This window comes from Coffea arabica, chromosome 6c (genome assembly GCF_036785885.1).
Source record: "Coffea arabica cultivar ET-39 chromosome 6c, Coffea Arabica ET-39 HiFi, whole genome shotgun sequence".
Taxonomy (NCBI): domain Eukaryota; kingdom Viridiplantae; phylum Streptophyta; class Magnoliopsida; order Gentianales; family Rubiaceae; genus Coffea; species Coffea arabica.
In genome coordinates this window covers 59647027-59663899 of record NC_092320.1, presented here as the reverse complement: position 1 = coordinate 59663899, position 16873 = coordinate 59647027, and the positions used below count along the sequence as shown (strand labels likewise).

General features: G+C 34.1%; 2 protein-coding genes and 1 long non-coding RNA gene across 4 annotated transcripts; all 3 read right to left on the bottom strand.

The window, feature by feature from the left end:
* Positions 1-578: 578 nt before the first annotated feature.
* On the bottom strand, positions 579-2137 carry LOC113693383 (uncharacterized). The gene is made up of 2 exons (XM_027211931.2): positions 704-2137; positions 579-590 (listed from the first exon to the last, which is right to left on the bottom strand). The coding sequence occupies exons 1-2, from the start codon at positions 2135-2137 to the stop codon at positions 579-581; spliced, it is 1446 nt and encodes a 481-aa protein (XP_027067732.1).
* Positions 2138-4087: 1950 nt separating this feature from the next.
* LOC113693381 (F-box protein At5g07610-like) lies at positions 4088-5669 on the bottom strand. The gene has a single exon (XM_027211930.2). It carries the CDS (start codon positions 5633-5635, stop codon positions 4160-4162), a length of 1476 nt encoding a protein of 491 aa, XP_027067731.1. The 5' UTR covers positions 5636-5669; the 3' UTR covers positions 4088-4159.
* Positions 5670-9880: 4211 nt separating this feature from the next.
* Positions 9881-12292, bottom strand: LOC113691898 (uncharacterized). Of its 2 annotated transcripts, XR_011815547.1 has the most exons (3): positions 12094-12292; positions 10801-10861; positions 9881-10151 (listed from the first exon to the last, which is right to left on the bottom strand). It is a non-coding gene; the product is annotated as an uncharacterized lncRNA (long non-coding RNA). The 2 variants fall into 2 exon arrangements; XR_003448813.2 differs by having other exon boundaries at positions 9881-10861.
* Positions 12293-16873: the final 4581 nt, after the last annotated feature.

Genomic DNA, 16873 nt, shown 5'->3' with positions numbered 1-16873 from the left:
GAACTTACCTGCGAAAAGGATCAATAGTTTCAAGATTTCCAAGAACATAACGATGAGCTTGAACCCAAGAGACATCATCTAAATAGATGACCTCTTCTTTTCCTAAGGGACGGCCAATCTGTCTATTTAAATATTCACCTTCATAGTTCCTAGGTGGGCGATTCAACTTTGATTCAATATTGTCCAAGTACATGGAACAGAATGTCATACATTCTTCCGCCAAGTAGCCCTCTGCTATTGAACCTTCAGGGTGACTTCGACTCCGTACATAATTTTTCAAAGTACACAGATACCTATGCATAGAATTTATATTAATATCGGTGGTGATTTTTCAATGTACATAGATTAAGTTGATAATCTTTTACCTCTCAATAGGATACATAGACCGAAATTGAAATGGTCCACCAAGTTTCGCCTCTTCAAGCAAGTGAACAAGCAAATGCTCCATGATATTGAAAAATGGAGGTGGAAACATCTTCTCAAGTTCACAAAGGGCCAGTGGAGTACGGTCCTCCAAAGTTTCACAATCTGCTACAGTAAGCACTTTCGAGTATAATTGCCTAAATATATCTCGTAACTCAATGATAATTCTGCAAACATGTTTAGGCAATATTCTTCTCACAGCAATGGATAACAATTGTTGCATTAATATGTGACAATCATGACTCTTTAACCCAGAGATTTGTCGTTCTTTAATATTCACACACCTTGAAATGTTTGATGCATAACCATCAGGGACCTTGACAGTTTTTAGCACATTACAAAAAATTTCTTTTTCATCTTTGCTCATTGTGAAGCATGCAGGTGGAAGAAACACTTTGTCACCCTTAGATTGTGGGTGAAGTGCCTTTCTTATCCCCATTTCTTTTAGATCATATCGAGCATTAATGTCATCATTTGTCTTGCCCATCCCCAACAGTGTCCACAAGAGATTCTCCAAGAAATTCTTCTCAATATGCATTATATCCAGATTATGTGGAAGCAAATTATCCACCCAATACGGTAACTGAAAGAATACATTCAATCTTTTCCAATTATACCTACATATGGGACTTTGTTCAAAGTCATTATTATCTTTAGTCCTCCTTTTCCTTTTCCTAGCTGAGGAAACTGGTTGATCCTTTCCAAATTCATTTCTAAAATCTCTTAGTTGTTCTAAAATCTCAAACCCATATAATCGAACAGGTCTAGAATGTTTCTCAATTGTCCCATCAAACTGCGCTCGATTTAGACGATAAGGATGATCAATAGCTAGAAATCGACGATGACCCAAATAGCAATGTTTTTTGCTATGCATCAACCATTGACTTCGAACATCTTTATTACAACAAGGGCATGCATACTTCCCTTTGGTACTCCAACCAGATAGATTTCCATAAGCTGGAAAATCATTGATAGTCCAAAGTAGTGCAGCACGTAAGTAAAACATTTGCTTACTAGCTGCATCATAAGTAGGCACCCCTGGATCCCAAAACTCATTCAATTCATCAATTACTGGTTGAAGATATACGTGAATATCATTACCTGGAGCTTTAGGCCCATCAATTAGCAAACACAACATAAATGATGTTTGCTTCATGCACATCCATGAGGGTAAATTATATGGCACTAAAATCACTGGCCAGGTGCTGTATTTATTGTTCATTGCTTTGAATGGGTTAAATCCATCCGCTGCAAGTCCAACACGAACATTGCGAGGATCACTAGCAAAGCTTGGGTGCCGGTCATTAAAATGCTTCCAAGCTAAAGAGTCTGCCGGATGTCTCAATTTTCCATCCTTGATGCGCTCCTCTTCATGCCATCTCATTAATGAAGCAGTCTTTGATGACATGAACAGCCTTTGGAGACGTGGTTTCAAAGGAAAATAGCGAACAAGCTTTGCTGGAACTTTGTTAGCTTGTTCACTTGAATCATCAGATTGTTTTACAATTTGCTTATACCTAGGAGTTCCACACTTTCTGCAAAAGGTTTCATGTTCTGTCTCCTTCCAATAAATCAAGCAATCATTGGGGCATGCATGAATTTTATGGTAGCTAAGACCCAAGTCTTTAACAATTTTCCAAGCATCACGATAAGAGCTTGGAAATAATTCATTCTCAGGAAAAACTTCCTTGAGAAGCTCCAGTAATATTGTCATTGAGTTGTTGCTCCATCGACAAAGAGACTTGACATGCAACAACTTGATGACAAATGATAGAAGAGTAAAATTTTTACATCCAGGGTATAACTCTGTTTCGGCATGCTTCAGCAACTTAAAAAACTTATTAGTCTCTTCATCACAGGCTCCTCTAAGTTCTTCTAAGTAAGCTTACTATACTTGAAAGGACTTGCAATATTAGAGAAGTGAGCATTGCTTTTGATCCAATAAAATCGGACGATTACAAGGTTGTGTGCGTAGGGGTGGATTTATTACGAGAAAATTGCTGTCGATTTTTTGTATATTTATCTAAATTTGGTGTGTGGAAAGAATCTAGCGACTCGATGTTGATTGAGTCAGGGGATTATTTCTTTAAGCAAGGGGTTTTTTGGAGTGGAAATCTTCATTAGGTTAGTTAAATAAGGGAGCATTTCTTGTGTTTTAGTTTGGATCACCAATGTTTTTGACCAATGCCTAGTAGTTTAATAGGTGAGAGGCAACATAAACGAAATATTCAGTATTTTGGGTAGTAGGGAGACATTTACATCTTATTGAGATATATGGTCCTCGGGCCATGAAGTTTGATGTCTTGAAAATGGATAGGGGTTATTCCCAGTGGTGTGTGAAATATACTGTTGATCTTGGTCGAAACAAATTTCGAGAAGAGATCCAAATCCTTTTACACACGTACATAAATAAAATTTGGGATAATTTCAAAAACCTTTCTTGAGGTTTTGACAATTTTACTCAGCTCCCTTGAAGTTTCAATAATTACATAGACATCCCTTGGTCCAATCAAATGACTAAATTGTCCTCCACTAGATAGTTAATTCATAAAGGGACATTTAAAGCCAAAAATTACTTCTTATTATTCTACTTGCAATTTCCTAATCTCAAAGAACAATCTCCATCAATTTTCTAATTTTCATTTCTTCCTCCATTCCTCCCTCTCTCTTTCATACTCTTCTCTTTTTTTCCCCTACAATCGCTTTTCCCTCTCACCAAATACTGCACTCCATTATTACCAACCACACCACTATTAATTTTTTATTATTTTCAAAATTTATTTGTATATTTTTGTTTTCCTGTCTCTTTCTTACTATTAAAATTTTAGACCCTTTCTTTTTTTTTTTTTCAATAGTTTTACTCTTTACAAATGTAAGCCAATTGAAGTTACCAAATTAACTAGGTACAGACTGTGAATTTTATTGTCAAATTAGGGGAAGATGAAAGAGGTGGCAGTAATATAGGGAAAAAAAATGAAATTGAGAGTTGAAAGATAAAGAAGTGACTATTATGTTTGTTAAGCAAAAAAGTCTAGCAATTAAAAAACACATTGGTTTTCTCTTTAATTTACCGATTGATTGTGGTTTAACTATGAAGATAGAATTTTGTCTCTACTTTTAAGAGTGCTAGAGCAATGATGAATTATGTTCTTAGGGACTTAGGGGCATTTTTTTTGTTCAGTATTGGTAGTGGTGGTAGTGAGTTGCATTAAGTAAGAATGAGCAAGTAATAAATTTTGAGATGAGTTGGAGTCACTGGACTCTGTTTGCTTTAGTGAGTATGCCACGTACAAGAAGTTAAAAATTAAAATCTTATTTTGTTTTGTTTTTCAGAAGAAGGGCAGTTTAAGATATTTGTGAAAAATTATAGGCTATTGGGTTTATATTGTTACATAAACCTTAAAAGCAAAAAAGGTATGTGTAATTTTTGAAACTAGAAAAGCAAGAGAGGTAGGTGTAATTTTTGAAACTTGAGGAGAGCTCTTTGTAATTGCTAGAAACCTCCCATAAAAGTTTGTGCGCTTAATGTCACTGCAAGATAAAAAAAAATTGCAATGGTAAATCATAATTAGGCAAACAGTTATTTTACATAAAATTATAACACGAGTGATCGATCCTCGAAAAGGTCTTGTTCTAGGACGATATCCGACAGCTTGTTGCTGGCTTTGAATAACAACCAGTCCCCCAATACTCTAATTGAACTTTTGCTGAATATTCTTAACACAAAATATAGTCATTAAACGCAAGCTAGTGTCTCGAAATGCTTGAATGCAGCATTCCAATCGTAAAATGACATGTGATACCCTAAAAATTGAAGATTAGCCGGCTCAATTTCAACCAGCTCTTCAATACTTCCACTAATAATCTCATGAAGAATGATTTTACCTCGTAAAGAGATCATTACCTTTGCCTTGTTTTCTTTCTTGTCCACAAGAAAATATGGTATCCCAAATACAAATTGGTTCCCATAAGCAGCAAACCTCTCATTCACAAGTAATGGATACCTTGCTGTCAAAGCTCCAATATCAACTCGATACTTCAGCAACCATCTTGAATTGTATCTCCCTAACCCCAGCTCCAATTCCAACTCCCTTATATGAAAAAAATTAGGTTGAGGCTCAAATTGATGGATCAGATGCAAGTTCCCTCCTGATTCACCGAAGTAATAATTTATCAAATATGGTGGTGGTGGCCGTGGTGATGGAGTCCTTGTCATTTTCATTTTCCTTACGCAATTATGCTCGAAATCAAAACATAGTAAAGAACTGATTGCATTATTCCAATAAAGATTACCATTCCAATAGACTCCCTGCTTGAAATGGTAGTAATCCGTTCCCTCAGTTTTGACATCAGTACATTCCTTCCAAACCGCAGTTTCGGAGGAATAGACCAAGAAATAAAACTCACCTATTTCCATTTCTTCGTCTATTACTTTTGACAGCACACATACTAACCTGTACTCATCAGACATGAGCGGATCAAAAACAATGTTCACAGCTGTGGTTGTTCGAAATTTTCCATCAATATCTGGCTGTGGAATAAGCCGATATTGATTGGTCGTTGGATTATAGACATAGTATCTTCGAATATCATAATTCCACCAAAAATCAATGAAGATTAGCCCGTTACAAGAATGAAAACCTAAAATTTCACCCTCCATGCCAAGAAAATTAACGAAGCGTGAAGATATCATACCCATTGCAGTTGATCTGTCATGACATAGAGAGATAGCATTCAGCTCAAAGTTCTTGTATATTCTTCGATACAAGAAGAGACCGGCTTCTGAAGCACTAGATGAGGTGGTGCGACTCTTCTGCAAGTGAAGGCGACAGAATCGGGGGCTTGAGATGAGTGCACGCCATTGCTTTGAAATGCACTGAAAGCGAATAAGCGATTTTGGTGGCAGGAAAAGTAAAATCTGAATTAAGAGATCTTCATTGTTGCTGATGACTGTAGCTGAGAAGGGGGATGACGATGAGGAAGGGGCACGACGTGGAGCCACTAGAGCATCGTCGTGAGGCAGGAGGTTTTGGTGGATTGATTTTGTTGATGATGAGATAAGGGATTTGAAACTGAGGAGCTCTGCAAGCGATCGAAGTGAAGTTGTGTTTGGAGGTCTAACAATGTCTTTCTTCTTATCACTAAGAGGAAGATTTGAAGCTGATGAAGAACAACAGAGATCGGACTTGTCGCCGAAGGCAGAGAGCATCATCACGAGTCTTTCTGATGTTACTACTATGCAGTGAAAGCATTGCACGAGATGCAACGAGAGACAGGATCAATAGGGAGCTTACTTTTAAAAATGCTGGCAAGTACGATGAATTCCGGCGGACTTTCTTATTCATATGCTGGATGGCAATACTGCCAGAGCAATATGCCAATTCCCGTCACATCGAAACAACTAAAATCTCCCGCTATAGTGAAATGCTCTTTCCTTTCCTTTGTTTATCTCTTAATTATTTTTAGTGAAGTCCGTTAGCTTATTAGGACAGTTTATAATTGGGATACTTATCTTTTTATCTTAAGGATAGTTTTAGAAACCTCCCTGAGGTTTTCTTATACTTGGCAATTGGACAGGTTGGGCAGACGATGGACGAGTTGATATTGGGTTATACTTATATTTAATCCATTCAACTTTAAATTGGGTTGATTTTGGGTTGGGTCATATTTGGGTCATTTCAAACCCATGATCCAACATATTAATTAATACATTTTGATACATAAACTTTCTTACATACATTTTAACACACAAAAGGATTTTTTTCACACACATAAATATATTTTCACATACATAAATATATTTTTACACACTAACACACTAACACACTCACTTTTTAATCTTCTTGGAAACACATCATAAATAGAATAATATTGTATATTGCTTGTATTGTGAATTTTAGATAATAAATTGTACATTTAAATAGATTAGCTAAAACAATTCGTTTACTTTATACTTTTTAATGCTACTAATTGATTGAAACTTATTTTTGTCACAACTTATTTAACACTTTTACTATTCATATCTGCTTTATTGTAAGTTGCAATATTCTATGCATTTAAATTATTGGATGTTAGATTATATTATGCTTGAAAATGTAATTAAGAGACATAAAATTTATTGTATTATAATATTGATGAAGAATTATTAATAATAAAATGAAAACAAGTTAGAGAAAAGTAAAAGAATGTAATTAGAACAAATTTAAAACTCTATTATACGTACACGAAATACTAACAAACAGAAGTTGGTAGTAAACACGACATATTAACAAACTAGATGCTAGTGCCACGGTTCTTTAAAAAATTTTAACTTTTTGGGTAGGTTTGCTTTTCAAAAAAAATTTGGGATAATTGCAGAAACCTTCCCTGACTTTTATAGTAATAGCATTGACCTCCCCTATCAATTTTGAAATAGCACTGACCTCCCCTATCAAAAGTTGGAGGCAATTTAATAGGCAAAAGTGGGTCAATTTACTAAAGTACCCCTAACATGATTTAATTTTACCAAATGAATGTGATGAGTACTTTCATCAAACCCAACAAAACATTTGTTAATAAAAATTACACTAAATTAACTATTTCTGAATAGTTTAACTAATTAACTAATTAACTAATAATCTAATTAATTAATAACTAATTATCTAATTAACTATTAACTAATTATCTAATTGTTAATAGTTATTAACTAATCAAACTATTTCTACATAATTAAACTAATTAACTATTAACTAATTATCTAATTAATTAATTAACTAATTAACTAATTTCTGTTTATCTAATTAACTAATCTCTATTTATCTAATTAACTAATTATCTAATTAATTAATTAATTAATTAACTAATTATCTAATTAACTAATTAACTAAAGCTGTTGTCTGTCCGAAACTAATAAACTATTTGCATGTTAAACTAATTAACTAATTAGCTGCTTAACTAATTAACTACCTAATTATCTAATTAATTAATTAATTAATTAACAAATTTTTATTTATCTAATTAACTAAAGTTGTTGTCTATCCGAAACTAACAAACTATTTGCATGTTAAACTAATTAACTGCTTAACTAATTAACTAATTAACTAAAGTTGTTGTCTATCCTAAACTAACAAACTATTTGCATGTTAAACTAATTAACTGCTTAACTAATTAACTAACTAATTATCCAATTAATTAATTAACTAATTTTTGCTTATCTAATTAACTAATTAACTAATTAACTAAAGTTGTTGTCTATCCAAAACTAACAAACTATTTGCATGTTAAACTAATTAATTAATTAACTGCTTAACTAATTAACTAATTAACTAAAGCTGTTGTTTGTCCGAAACTAACGAACTATTTGCATGTTAAACTAATTAACTAATTAACTACTTAACTAATTAACTAACTAATTATCTAATTAATTAATTAACTAATTAACTAATTTCTATTTATCTAATTAACTAATTAACTAAAGCTGTTGTCTATCCGAAACTAACAAACTATTTGCATGTTAAACTAATTAACTAATTAACTGCTTAACTAATTAACTAACTAATTATCTAATTAATTAATCAACTAATTTCTATTTATCTAATTAACTAATTAACTAAAGTTATTGTCTGTCCGAAACTAACAAACTATTTGCATGTTAAACTAATTAACTAATTAACTGCTTAACTAATTAACTAATTAATTAAATAACTAATTAACAAACTATTTGCATGTTAAACTATATGCAGTACGTATTACCTATTTAAAGTATCGACTCTCTATAGGTATTTTACTTTCAAACATTTAATTAATGATGAAAATATCAATATTTGTAAGTAAAATTCAAAAAGTGTTACAAACAATATCAATATTTTTACTTTCAAACATTTAATTTATGGCCCTATGCCCATCCCTTTTTGTAAGAATATTACTTTCAAACATTTAATTTATGGCCCTATGCCCCTCCCTTTTTGTAAGAATATTACTGTAACACTTTTTGAATTTTACTTACAAACATTGATGTTTTTATTATAAATTAAATGTTTGAAAGTAAAATACCCATAAAGAGCCGATACTTTAAATAGGTAATGCGTACTGCATATAGTTTAACATGCAAATAGTCTGTTAATTAGTTAGTTAATTAGTTGATTAGTTAGGCAGTTAATTAGTTAATGAGTTTAACATGCAAATAGTTTGTTAGTTTCGGACAGACAACAGGTTTAGTTAATTAGTTAAGCAATTAATTAGATAAATAGAAATTAGTTAATTAGTTAATTAATTAATTAGTTAATTAGTTAATTAGATAACTAGATAATTAGATAATTAGTTAATTAGTTAATAATTAATCAGATAATTAGTTTGTGACAGCCCCACCTCACCCTAAGGCGAACCAAATGGTTCGGCGGACCGCCTGCCCAACTCTCGCCAGAATTACGGAGTTGAATCACACAAACCCGATATGGTACGCGCGTGATAGGACCCAAAGAAAACGAACAATCGGAGACTACTAAGGTGAGAACATACTTACCAAACCATAAAATCATGATCTCAACTGAATACACTTAATAGACCAGGTTATACACTTATTGTTGACATTGGTCCCTAGCTTTTGATATTTACAAAACAATGGATAATTCTAATATCTCTTCAAGAAATATTTTCAGTTGTGAAGCAAATCAAATTCAAAGATCAAGTGCAATTGAAAGGGACAAAAGCTGCTGAAAGCTGTCGGACGCTTGGATCGGACGTTCGATAATCATTGCGCAATTTCGGATGTATGAAGAACTCCACCACCGGACGTCCGAAGGAAATAAGACATTCTCCCTGGATCACTGACCTCGATCGGACGCAAGCATCGGACGTCCGATAGGATCCTTCAAAATCGACGAAACCATCGGACGCTGAATATGTCTCCACCGGATGTCCGATAGAAACAAGATGATTTCTCAAATCTCTTTGTTTACTGTCGGACGCACAAAGAGTTTGCACTGGACGTCCAATAGAATTGAAGAAAATTTCTCAAACTCATTGCCTGCTGTCGGACACAAAAAACAGGAGTACCGGATGTCCGATACTCCAACGGCTAGTTGACTGTTCAACTACTTTCTATCCGTTGGAAGCATTAATGAGCCACTTTCTTGATCCTATATAAATAGTGGTTGGTCAAATATTTAAAATAACTTTTGCACACTGAAGATACAAAAGATCTAAAGTGATTTTAGTGAGAAAATACTCTTCGAAGAAGATTTGTAGTCTTAGTGGTGTGAGGTTCATTGTAAACTTTTCATTTGTGAGTGAATATTTTATAAGTGTAGCTCTGTGAGGGTTGTCCTGAGGGATAGTAAAAACTTCCTGACTTGACCGAGTGGTGTTTGGGGCAAGGAGGAGGTGAACCTTCCTTTGTACGTAAGAGTGATTGTAATTCATCAACTTGAAGAAACTTATTTGAATTAATCTACAAGCTCAAGAGGAGTTGGGTAGTTAATTGGTTTGCAATTCTTTCCTTTTTATTTATTTATTATTACGTTTGTGATCTTTACACTGCTTATCTCTTTCACTTGGTTGTTTTCGATCCTTACACTTATACATATATTTACATCAGAGTCTTTGGCAAATTAACTAAACTAAAATACAAGCCAAGGTATTCATACACATAAAAATACGATTCAGGTTTCGGTTGCAAAAGAGCTTAACAAAATACTAATTACACTAGCTCGACCCTTTCTTCCAAAATCATGGATTCAAAGTTTGGTTTCCTGCAAGGAAAACAAAGATAACAGCAAGGAGGTGAGCTTACGCTCAATGAGGTACCAAAATAATAGCAGGTAAGAATCATGGAACTTCATATTCAAATAGTCACATATGCAAATCAAGTAAGGAAATGAACAAACACCGCAGATAGAAAGGATACGGGTGGCTCTCAGGAACCAAATTTTCGTTGCAGAGTTTGATCCCAACCCGTTGACTCTCCGTCAACGTATACTGAACCAACATGTCCGTAGACCTCACTTTACACCAGATTCCGTCCACCGAACATACCCCCTACCGGGCCCGAACACCTCAACAGAAACAGAAATGGTAATATTCGATTATACCGGAATCAAGAGTCTCAATACCCAAAGATTCCCAGAAACAGACTACCATGGTTTGTTATCTAATCGACCAGACTCTTGTCGACTCGACTCGAGTAACTAGCCACAGATTTTGAGCTCAGAGATCGCAGACTTATACAGAGAACAGATACAGATAACAGATACAGAGAGCAAATACAGACTTATACAGTATGCAAGAAACAAGTAACAGATGAGAGAAACGAGAGCGATAAAGTACACCCTCGTTTCATACAGAATATACAGAAGTCACAGATAGCCAGATAGTAACAAATTAGGGAAGTAGTACACTCACCAGTTCCAGTACAGATACTTCAAAAGTTTTTACCCAAAGTGGCTTTAATCGCTAAGAAACCCTAAAATAACCAAAATAAAACAATTATAGTTCGCACATCCACAAACCTAGTAAATGGAATGCATCAATGAGGCTGGACTACAAGTCGTATGCCTTCCCAAGTTAAGTACTAGTACAAAAGAATAAAATATGACTTTTGAGCAAAAAGATAACAGTTGGTTCTAGGGTTACAAACAACTCCCAAAATCCATCATTTTTACCAAGATCAACACAATTTGAAGGAATCGCATAGCCCTAAAATTTTGGGCAACATGCCCTCTGTATTTACATATTTTCCAGCCATTTATAGCTTCATTGTTTTTCTCAATCAATCCCAAAGTCACACACAAAATAATCTCATTTCAATAGCTGTTCAATAGGCTCAAAGTGGTACAAGTACAAATTCAAGCTAGGAAAATGTCCGGAAATGAAGTTTAAATCAGAAAACAAGAGACAGATTTGACGTTGTTTTGCGTAACAGACACAACTGAGGCTACGCTTATCGGATTGGGATGCAATTTATACTGTTTCGAAGCTAAGACAAAGGCCTACAACTTTGATGAAGACCACTCAGTCCAGTTCGTAGTGTAGCTAGGTCAACATTGCAATATACGAAACCAGAATCTCACAAACAGGTTAGCTAACCGCACTATGGTTAAACGACAATAACTGAGGGTACCGAAGTCCGATTGAGGTGTATCTTATGGCGTTTCGAAGCCAAGACATGTACCTATATTTCTTATGAAGGCTTCCAAAGCTAAATCATGCATTTTTAGAGTCAAAAATTGAAATATCCACGAAGACAGAAAACTGTCCGCGAAACAGGGCTTATGGGCAGTCAAGGGTATTTCGGTCATTTCACATGCTACAGTGCTCCGATCGAGCTGAAATTTTACAGGAAACTATAAAACATCATTTCCTACAACTTTTATGTTTTGTGCTAAGACTAATTCGGCCTCCATCATGGTCAACCAGAACCGGGCAGAACAGGGTAGCTTGGTTTCCAAATTCTGAAATTTGCACCTTTACTCTATAAATTCATATCTAACAAGTGCTCTATCATCAAACCCACCAATTACTAGCTCAATAACATCAATTAAGAGGTAGATAACCATAATCAAGGCTGACAATATAAACCCTAGCTAAACATCCCAACATATCTTTTAACCCATGAGATTTTCCCCATAAATCCATCAAAACTACAACTTTAAGCTTCTAGTTTACACATATAAGAAGTAGAGGGAAGTTTCTTACCAAATTCACCTTAATCCCTATGTCAAGAAGCTGCCAAGACCTTCCTCTTCCCAAATCACTCCACCAAAACCCTTAAGCTTCCTTGGAGATTAACTTTTGTGGAGGAATTTGCAAGATTATCGGTTGAAACTCAAGATTGAGGCTTGAAATTGAAGTGCAAAAATGAAGTTTTCTCTCCCTTTCCCCCTCTCAAGTTTCGGCCAGCAATATGCAGAAATGAAGAAGAAACAAAGCTCTAGAAAAGATAAGAAGGTTGGAGTTAATTTGGTCAAAGGTTTGACAAGTGTCACAATTTAATTGGAAGTCAAAATTTTCTTTTCTCTCTTGTTTTTTTGTTCCACATTTTCGACTAAAAGGAGAAGATATTTAGGGCTAATTTTGTTCAATTAATACCAAAGGGATTAAGGTAATAAAGTGGTGCTCAAGTGGTGCACTTATTCAGTAACAAACGGTACCCGTCGGTTCAACCCGATTTTCCTTAAATCGCGTATATTAGGATTTTTACTTATAATTCACTAACTTATTATTATCACTTCTAATCACACACTTAATATCATCTAAAATTCACTCTTAATCACCAAATTTGATCCACACTCCGTACCGGATAGTCACACTACGGATAGACGTAAAAACCCTAATTCGCACTATCTTGAAAACAAAAGGGAAAACCCTGAATTCTATGTTCATTTACACTTATTGTGGGGTTCATTACACTTATTGCGGGGTGATTGAGTAGTAAAGCTATTATAAAGTAATATTTCTTTATACAAAACTTCAATTAATCGGCAAAACTTTATCGCACTTAGCACACTAGCGGGCCCCACATCCATAATGCGCTTCAAACTTAATATGAACTAGCTTAAACTAGGAAAATGATTTAAAAACTCTATTCACTTATAAAATATCTGAAAAAAATCAATATAATAAGGTATAATGAAGAAAATGCATACGAGAAAATAAAATAAAATAATATAAAAATAAGAAAAATTTACTGGTCCTCACATAGTTAATAGTTAATTAGTTTAACTATTAACTAATTAGTTAATTAGTTAAGCAATTGTCAAGCAAATAATAATTGTCAAGCAAGAAGAGGGCAAAATTGGAAGAAATTTCTTATCTCACTTCTACAAAAGCTGTCAGGGAGGTTTCTGCAATGAATTGTTACTGTTTAGGGGAGGTGAATGCAATTTTTAAACCTAGAGGGGAGGTCAGTGCAAATGTCAGAAATCTCAGGGGAGGTTTCTGCAATTATCCCAAAAAATTTTGTCAGTCGTCGGACCAACATCCCGCGACGACCCTTTCTGTATTTAAAAAAAAAAAAAAATCTCCTTGACCCGTATTAGTGCACTCCGGTTTATTACCCAACACCTTCTCGTAAAGTTACCTAGCAGTGGGGCATGTAAGGGTCTATAATTGCAAGCTAAGGGGCAGTACCTGTGGGTGAGGGTCTACATGAGCTTTCGCCATAAAGAAATACTGATTTTATCGTTAAAATATCGATTTTATATTTTTGGATACTCTTTTCTTAGCTTCGAGTACCTTAAAAATTTGCCCATATTATTAGTTGATTGTAAATTGCATGATTTATATATGGTTTGAAACGGTTTTACTAGTTATTTTGATATTGGATGCCTTGTGTACTTAGTTAGTTAAATCTATGAAGTAGGGTGTGTTTTATGGGCATGACACATGTACAAGATTTGAAAGTAGGGATGTCAATTAAGCTTTTTTAGTTGAGTTTTAACAAGTCCAACCTCAACTCACAAATTATATGAATTTTTGGATTTCAAATTTTTGGATTTCTGGCTCATATTAAAAGGTTCAAATTCAACTCACACTATTATATGAGTTTCGAACTCAAATTGAATTTGGCCCACACTCATAATTAAATACATAATTGTATAGAGGGTTAAATGTAGAAAACCCTCACGAATTATTGCACTAGTTACATTTTGCATCCTAAACTATTTTAATAGGCACTTTACACCCTCAATTAATTAGAAAATAGTAAGAAAATTAACTCCATATCCAAATAATTGATGAAATGACCAATTTATCCTCCATTAAAAGCTTGAAAGTGACAAAAGTACTTCTTTGGTGGAAAAAGTTGTCACCTTAAATGGATTCATTTTCACTTCATAATAAAATTCTAATTGAAAACATAAAATAATAAAATATATGATCAATTTGAATGACAACTAAAACAAAAGACGAAGGGAAAAAAAAAAGAAGAAGAAAGGGAATAAATTCAATTCAAAAATCTCAGTAACCCTATTTTACTACATATTTCAAGTTAGCCTAGGTAAGAAAAGTTTGTTATCAAGGAAATGTAAATAATTTAGGAGTTTTATTGAAATTTCTGAGTACACTATTTTGTTACTAATATGTGGTTTTCAATTTTAGTTCAGTATTGCAACTTTATTGCAGTTATTGTGCTAAATTTATATGAAAATTTTTGGATTCTACTCCAATTTTGTTCTTGTAAAGATTTCAAGTGAAATTTTGCTGATTATATGAAGTTATGGCATTATAATGCATTGAAGAAAATTATGATATTTTAAAATTACCACAATAGTCGCTTAATATTTCCATATTTTGCACCCATTTTGATCTCAATAGTCTTAATTCTCATTCAAAGCAAAACAGTATTCTTTTTTAATATGTTAACAATTAGCCTTTTTGATGCAAAGTGAAAATTAGTCTATTTAAAATAGTAATCTTTCCCACCAAAATGGTATTTTTGTTCCTTAAGCTTTTAATGGAGAATAAATTGGTCATTCATCAATTACTTGGATAAAATTAATTTTTAAATTATTTTTTAGTTGGCCAAGGATGTAAAGTGCCTATTAAAATACTTTAGGATGTAAAGTGCAACTAGTACAATAGTTCATTGGGATTTATACATTTAACCCTTATATATAATATATATTTTATATTTATGAATTAATACAAATTTATATAAATTATTAACATTTTATGTCGTAATATGTATAATTATAAATTATATATATATATATATATATTACATATATAATTATACTCATGTATGGACCGAACTTTAATCAGGTTTGAGCCTAATATAACCCAATCTCAACTCACATTTAGTTCGAGCCTAATACTTAGGTTCAGATTCTGTCCGACCCAACTAAAGTTTTAACTCAATGAGCATTTTTTGAATGGGACAGGTCAAGTTCAGACTTCAGACTCGCCCGACCCTTTTGACATTCTCATTTGAAAGTGAGGAGGTATGCAAGTGATTAAAATGAAGTCGTGCTTGGAGGTCTAACCAATATCTTTGTTCGTATCAGTTAGGGCAAGTTTTGAAGTTGATGAAGAACAACGGGGATCGGACTTTTTAGCCTGAAAGACGAAGCGTCATCACGAGCCTTTCTTGTATTACTCTTTTGCTATTATTGAGTGAAAGTGATTTCCAGGGTTGCATTGCATAGGATGCTTGGCGAAGCAGGAGCCACAGGGACTGAGGGAGCTTGTTTTCAGAGATGGTCGCAAATAAGGTAAATTTCAGCAGATTTTCCCATTTGGCTAAAGTAATTGCCCCAATCAAATGTTCTTATTCAGATGCTGGGATGGCGATACTGCCAAGGCAATATGCCAATTTCCATTACACCAAACAACTCAGGTCTCCCGTTAAAGCAATATGCTCTTTCCTTCGCTATTTTTCCATGTCATTTCCAGTAAACTCCACTAGCTTTGAAGTCTATATTTGGGCTGCTAATTTCTCTTGTAATAATCCCCTAAAACTGTGTGATTAGTGTCCAATCCTCCTCTGATTAGGCAACAATTAAATGACCATATATTGTTTTGTTTAACATTTTACTTTCTCTTCTTCTTCCTTTTCCTCCATCCCTTCCCTTCATCCCTCTGCCACTAGCCTACCCAACCCCCAGTGCTTGGAATTAGAGACAACACTCCACCAAACACCCCCATGCCCCCCCACCCCCCCAAAAAAAAAAAAAGAGAAAACCCAAAAAGCCCAGGGAAATTTTGCTACACCATCCACATCACCCCACCATCAAGTCATTTCACAAATAGGCAAAGGAAACATATCAGAAGATTAAACACAATTCAGCGCCTAGAAATGATTGAAAGCATATCCATTCACTAAAAAAAACAAAGCCGAACTTCTTTAGGTAATGCTCGCATCTTTATCCCTATTCCTATCCAATTCCCAAAAAGAACCACATACAGCTATTTACTTCGTCATGACTTCACTCTTAAAGCTCAATGAGGAAAAATAGAACTTGGGTTTGATGAAGATAGACTTGATAACAACCATTGAGAAAAGAAACTTATGCAGGTAACCTTATTCACGATGGTATCAGAACAAATAAAACAAAGCTCCATAACTTCCGATCATCTGCCAATTAATTTACTGATAAGCTTTAGTTATTTAAAGTATCAAAACCGAGTCTAGGATTCTGGAAATCAACTGATTAATTATATATAATTGAACACCTTCCGCTCTGTGGATGATTCCACTTAGTATCATACTGCATGCAAGTTGAATGAACTCATCTCTAGTTAGTTCACTAACTAAAACGCAGCAACTAAGCACCTTACCATGATTGATTCCTCAGCGTACCAGCATGTTAGGTTGATGGATTCTAGAATTCAAATAACTAACTTATGCACGATCAGATAAGAACTTCAAAATACATGAAATACATATTATGGTAAACATATAAACAGGAGGCAGGAGAACCTTTCCCCAGCCCCTGCTTTATTTAGCACAATCGTGAATTTTTCCCCATCCAAGCTC

Coding starts and splice junctions, on each gene's coding strand:
- LOC113693383 (XM_027211931.2), bottom strand. CDS start 2,137: ATGACAATATTACTGGAGCTTCTCAAGGAAGTTTTTCCTGAGAATGAA.
- LOC113693381 (XM_027211930.2), bottom strand. CDS start 5,635: ATGATGCTCTCTGCCTTCGGCGACAAGTCCGATCTCTGTTGTTCTTCA.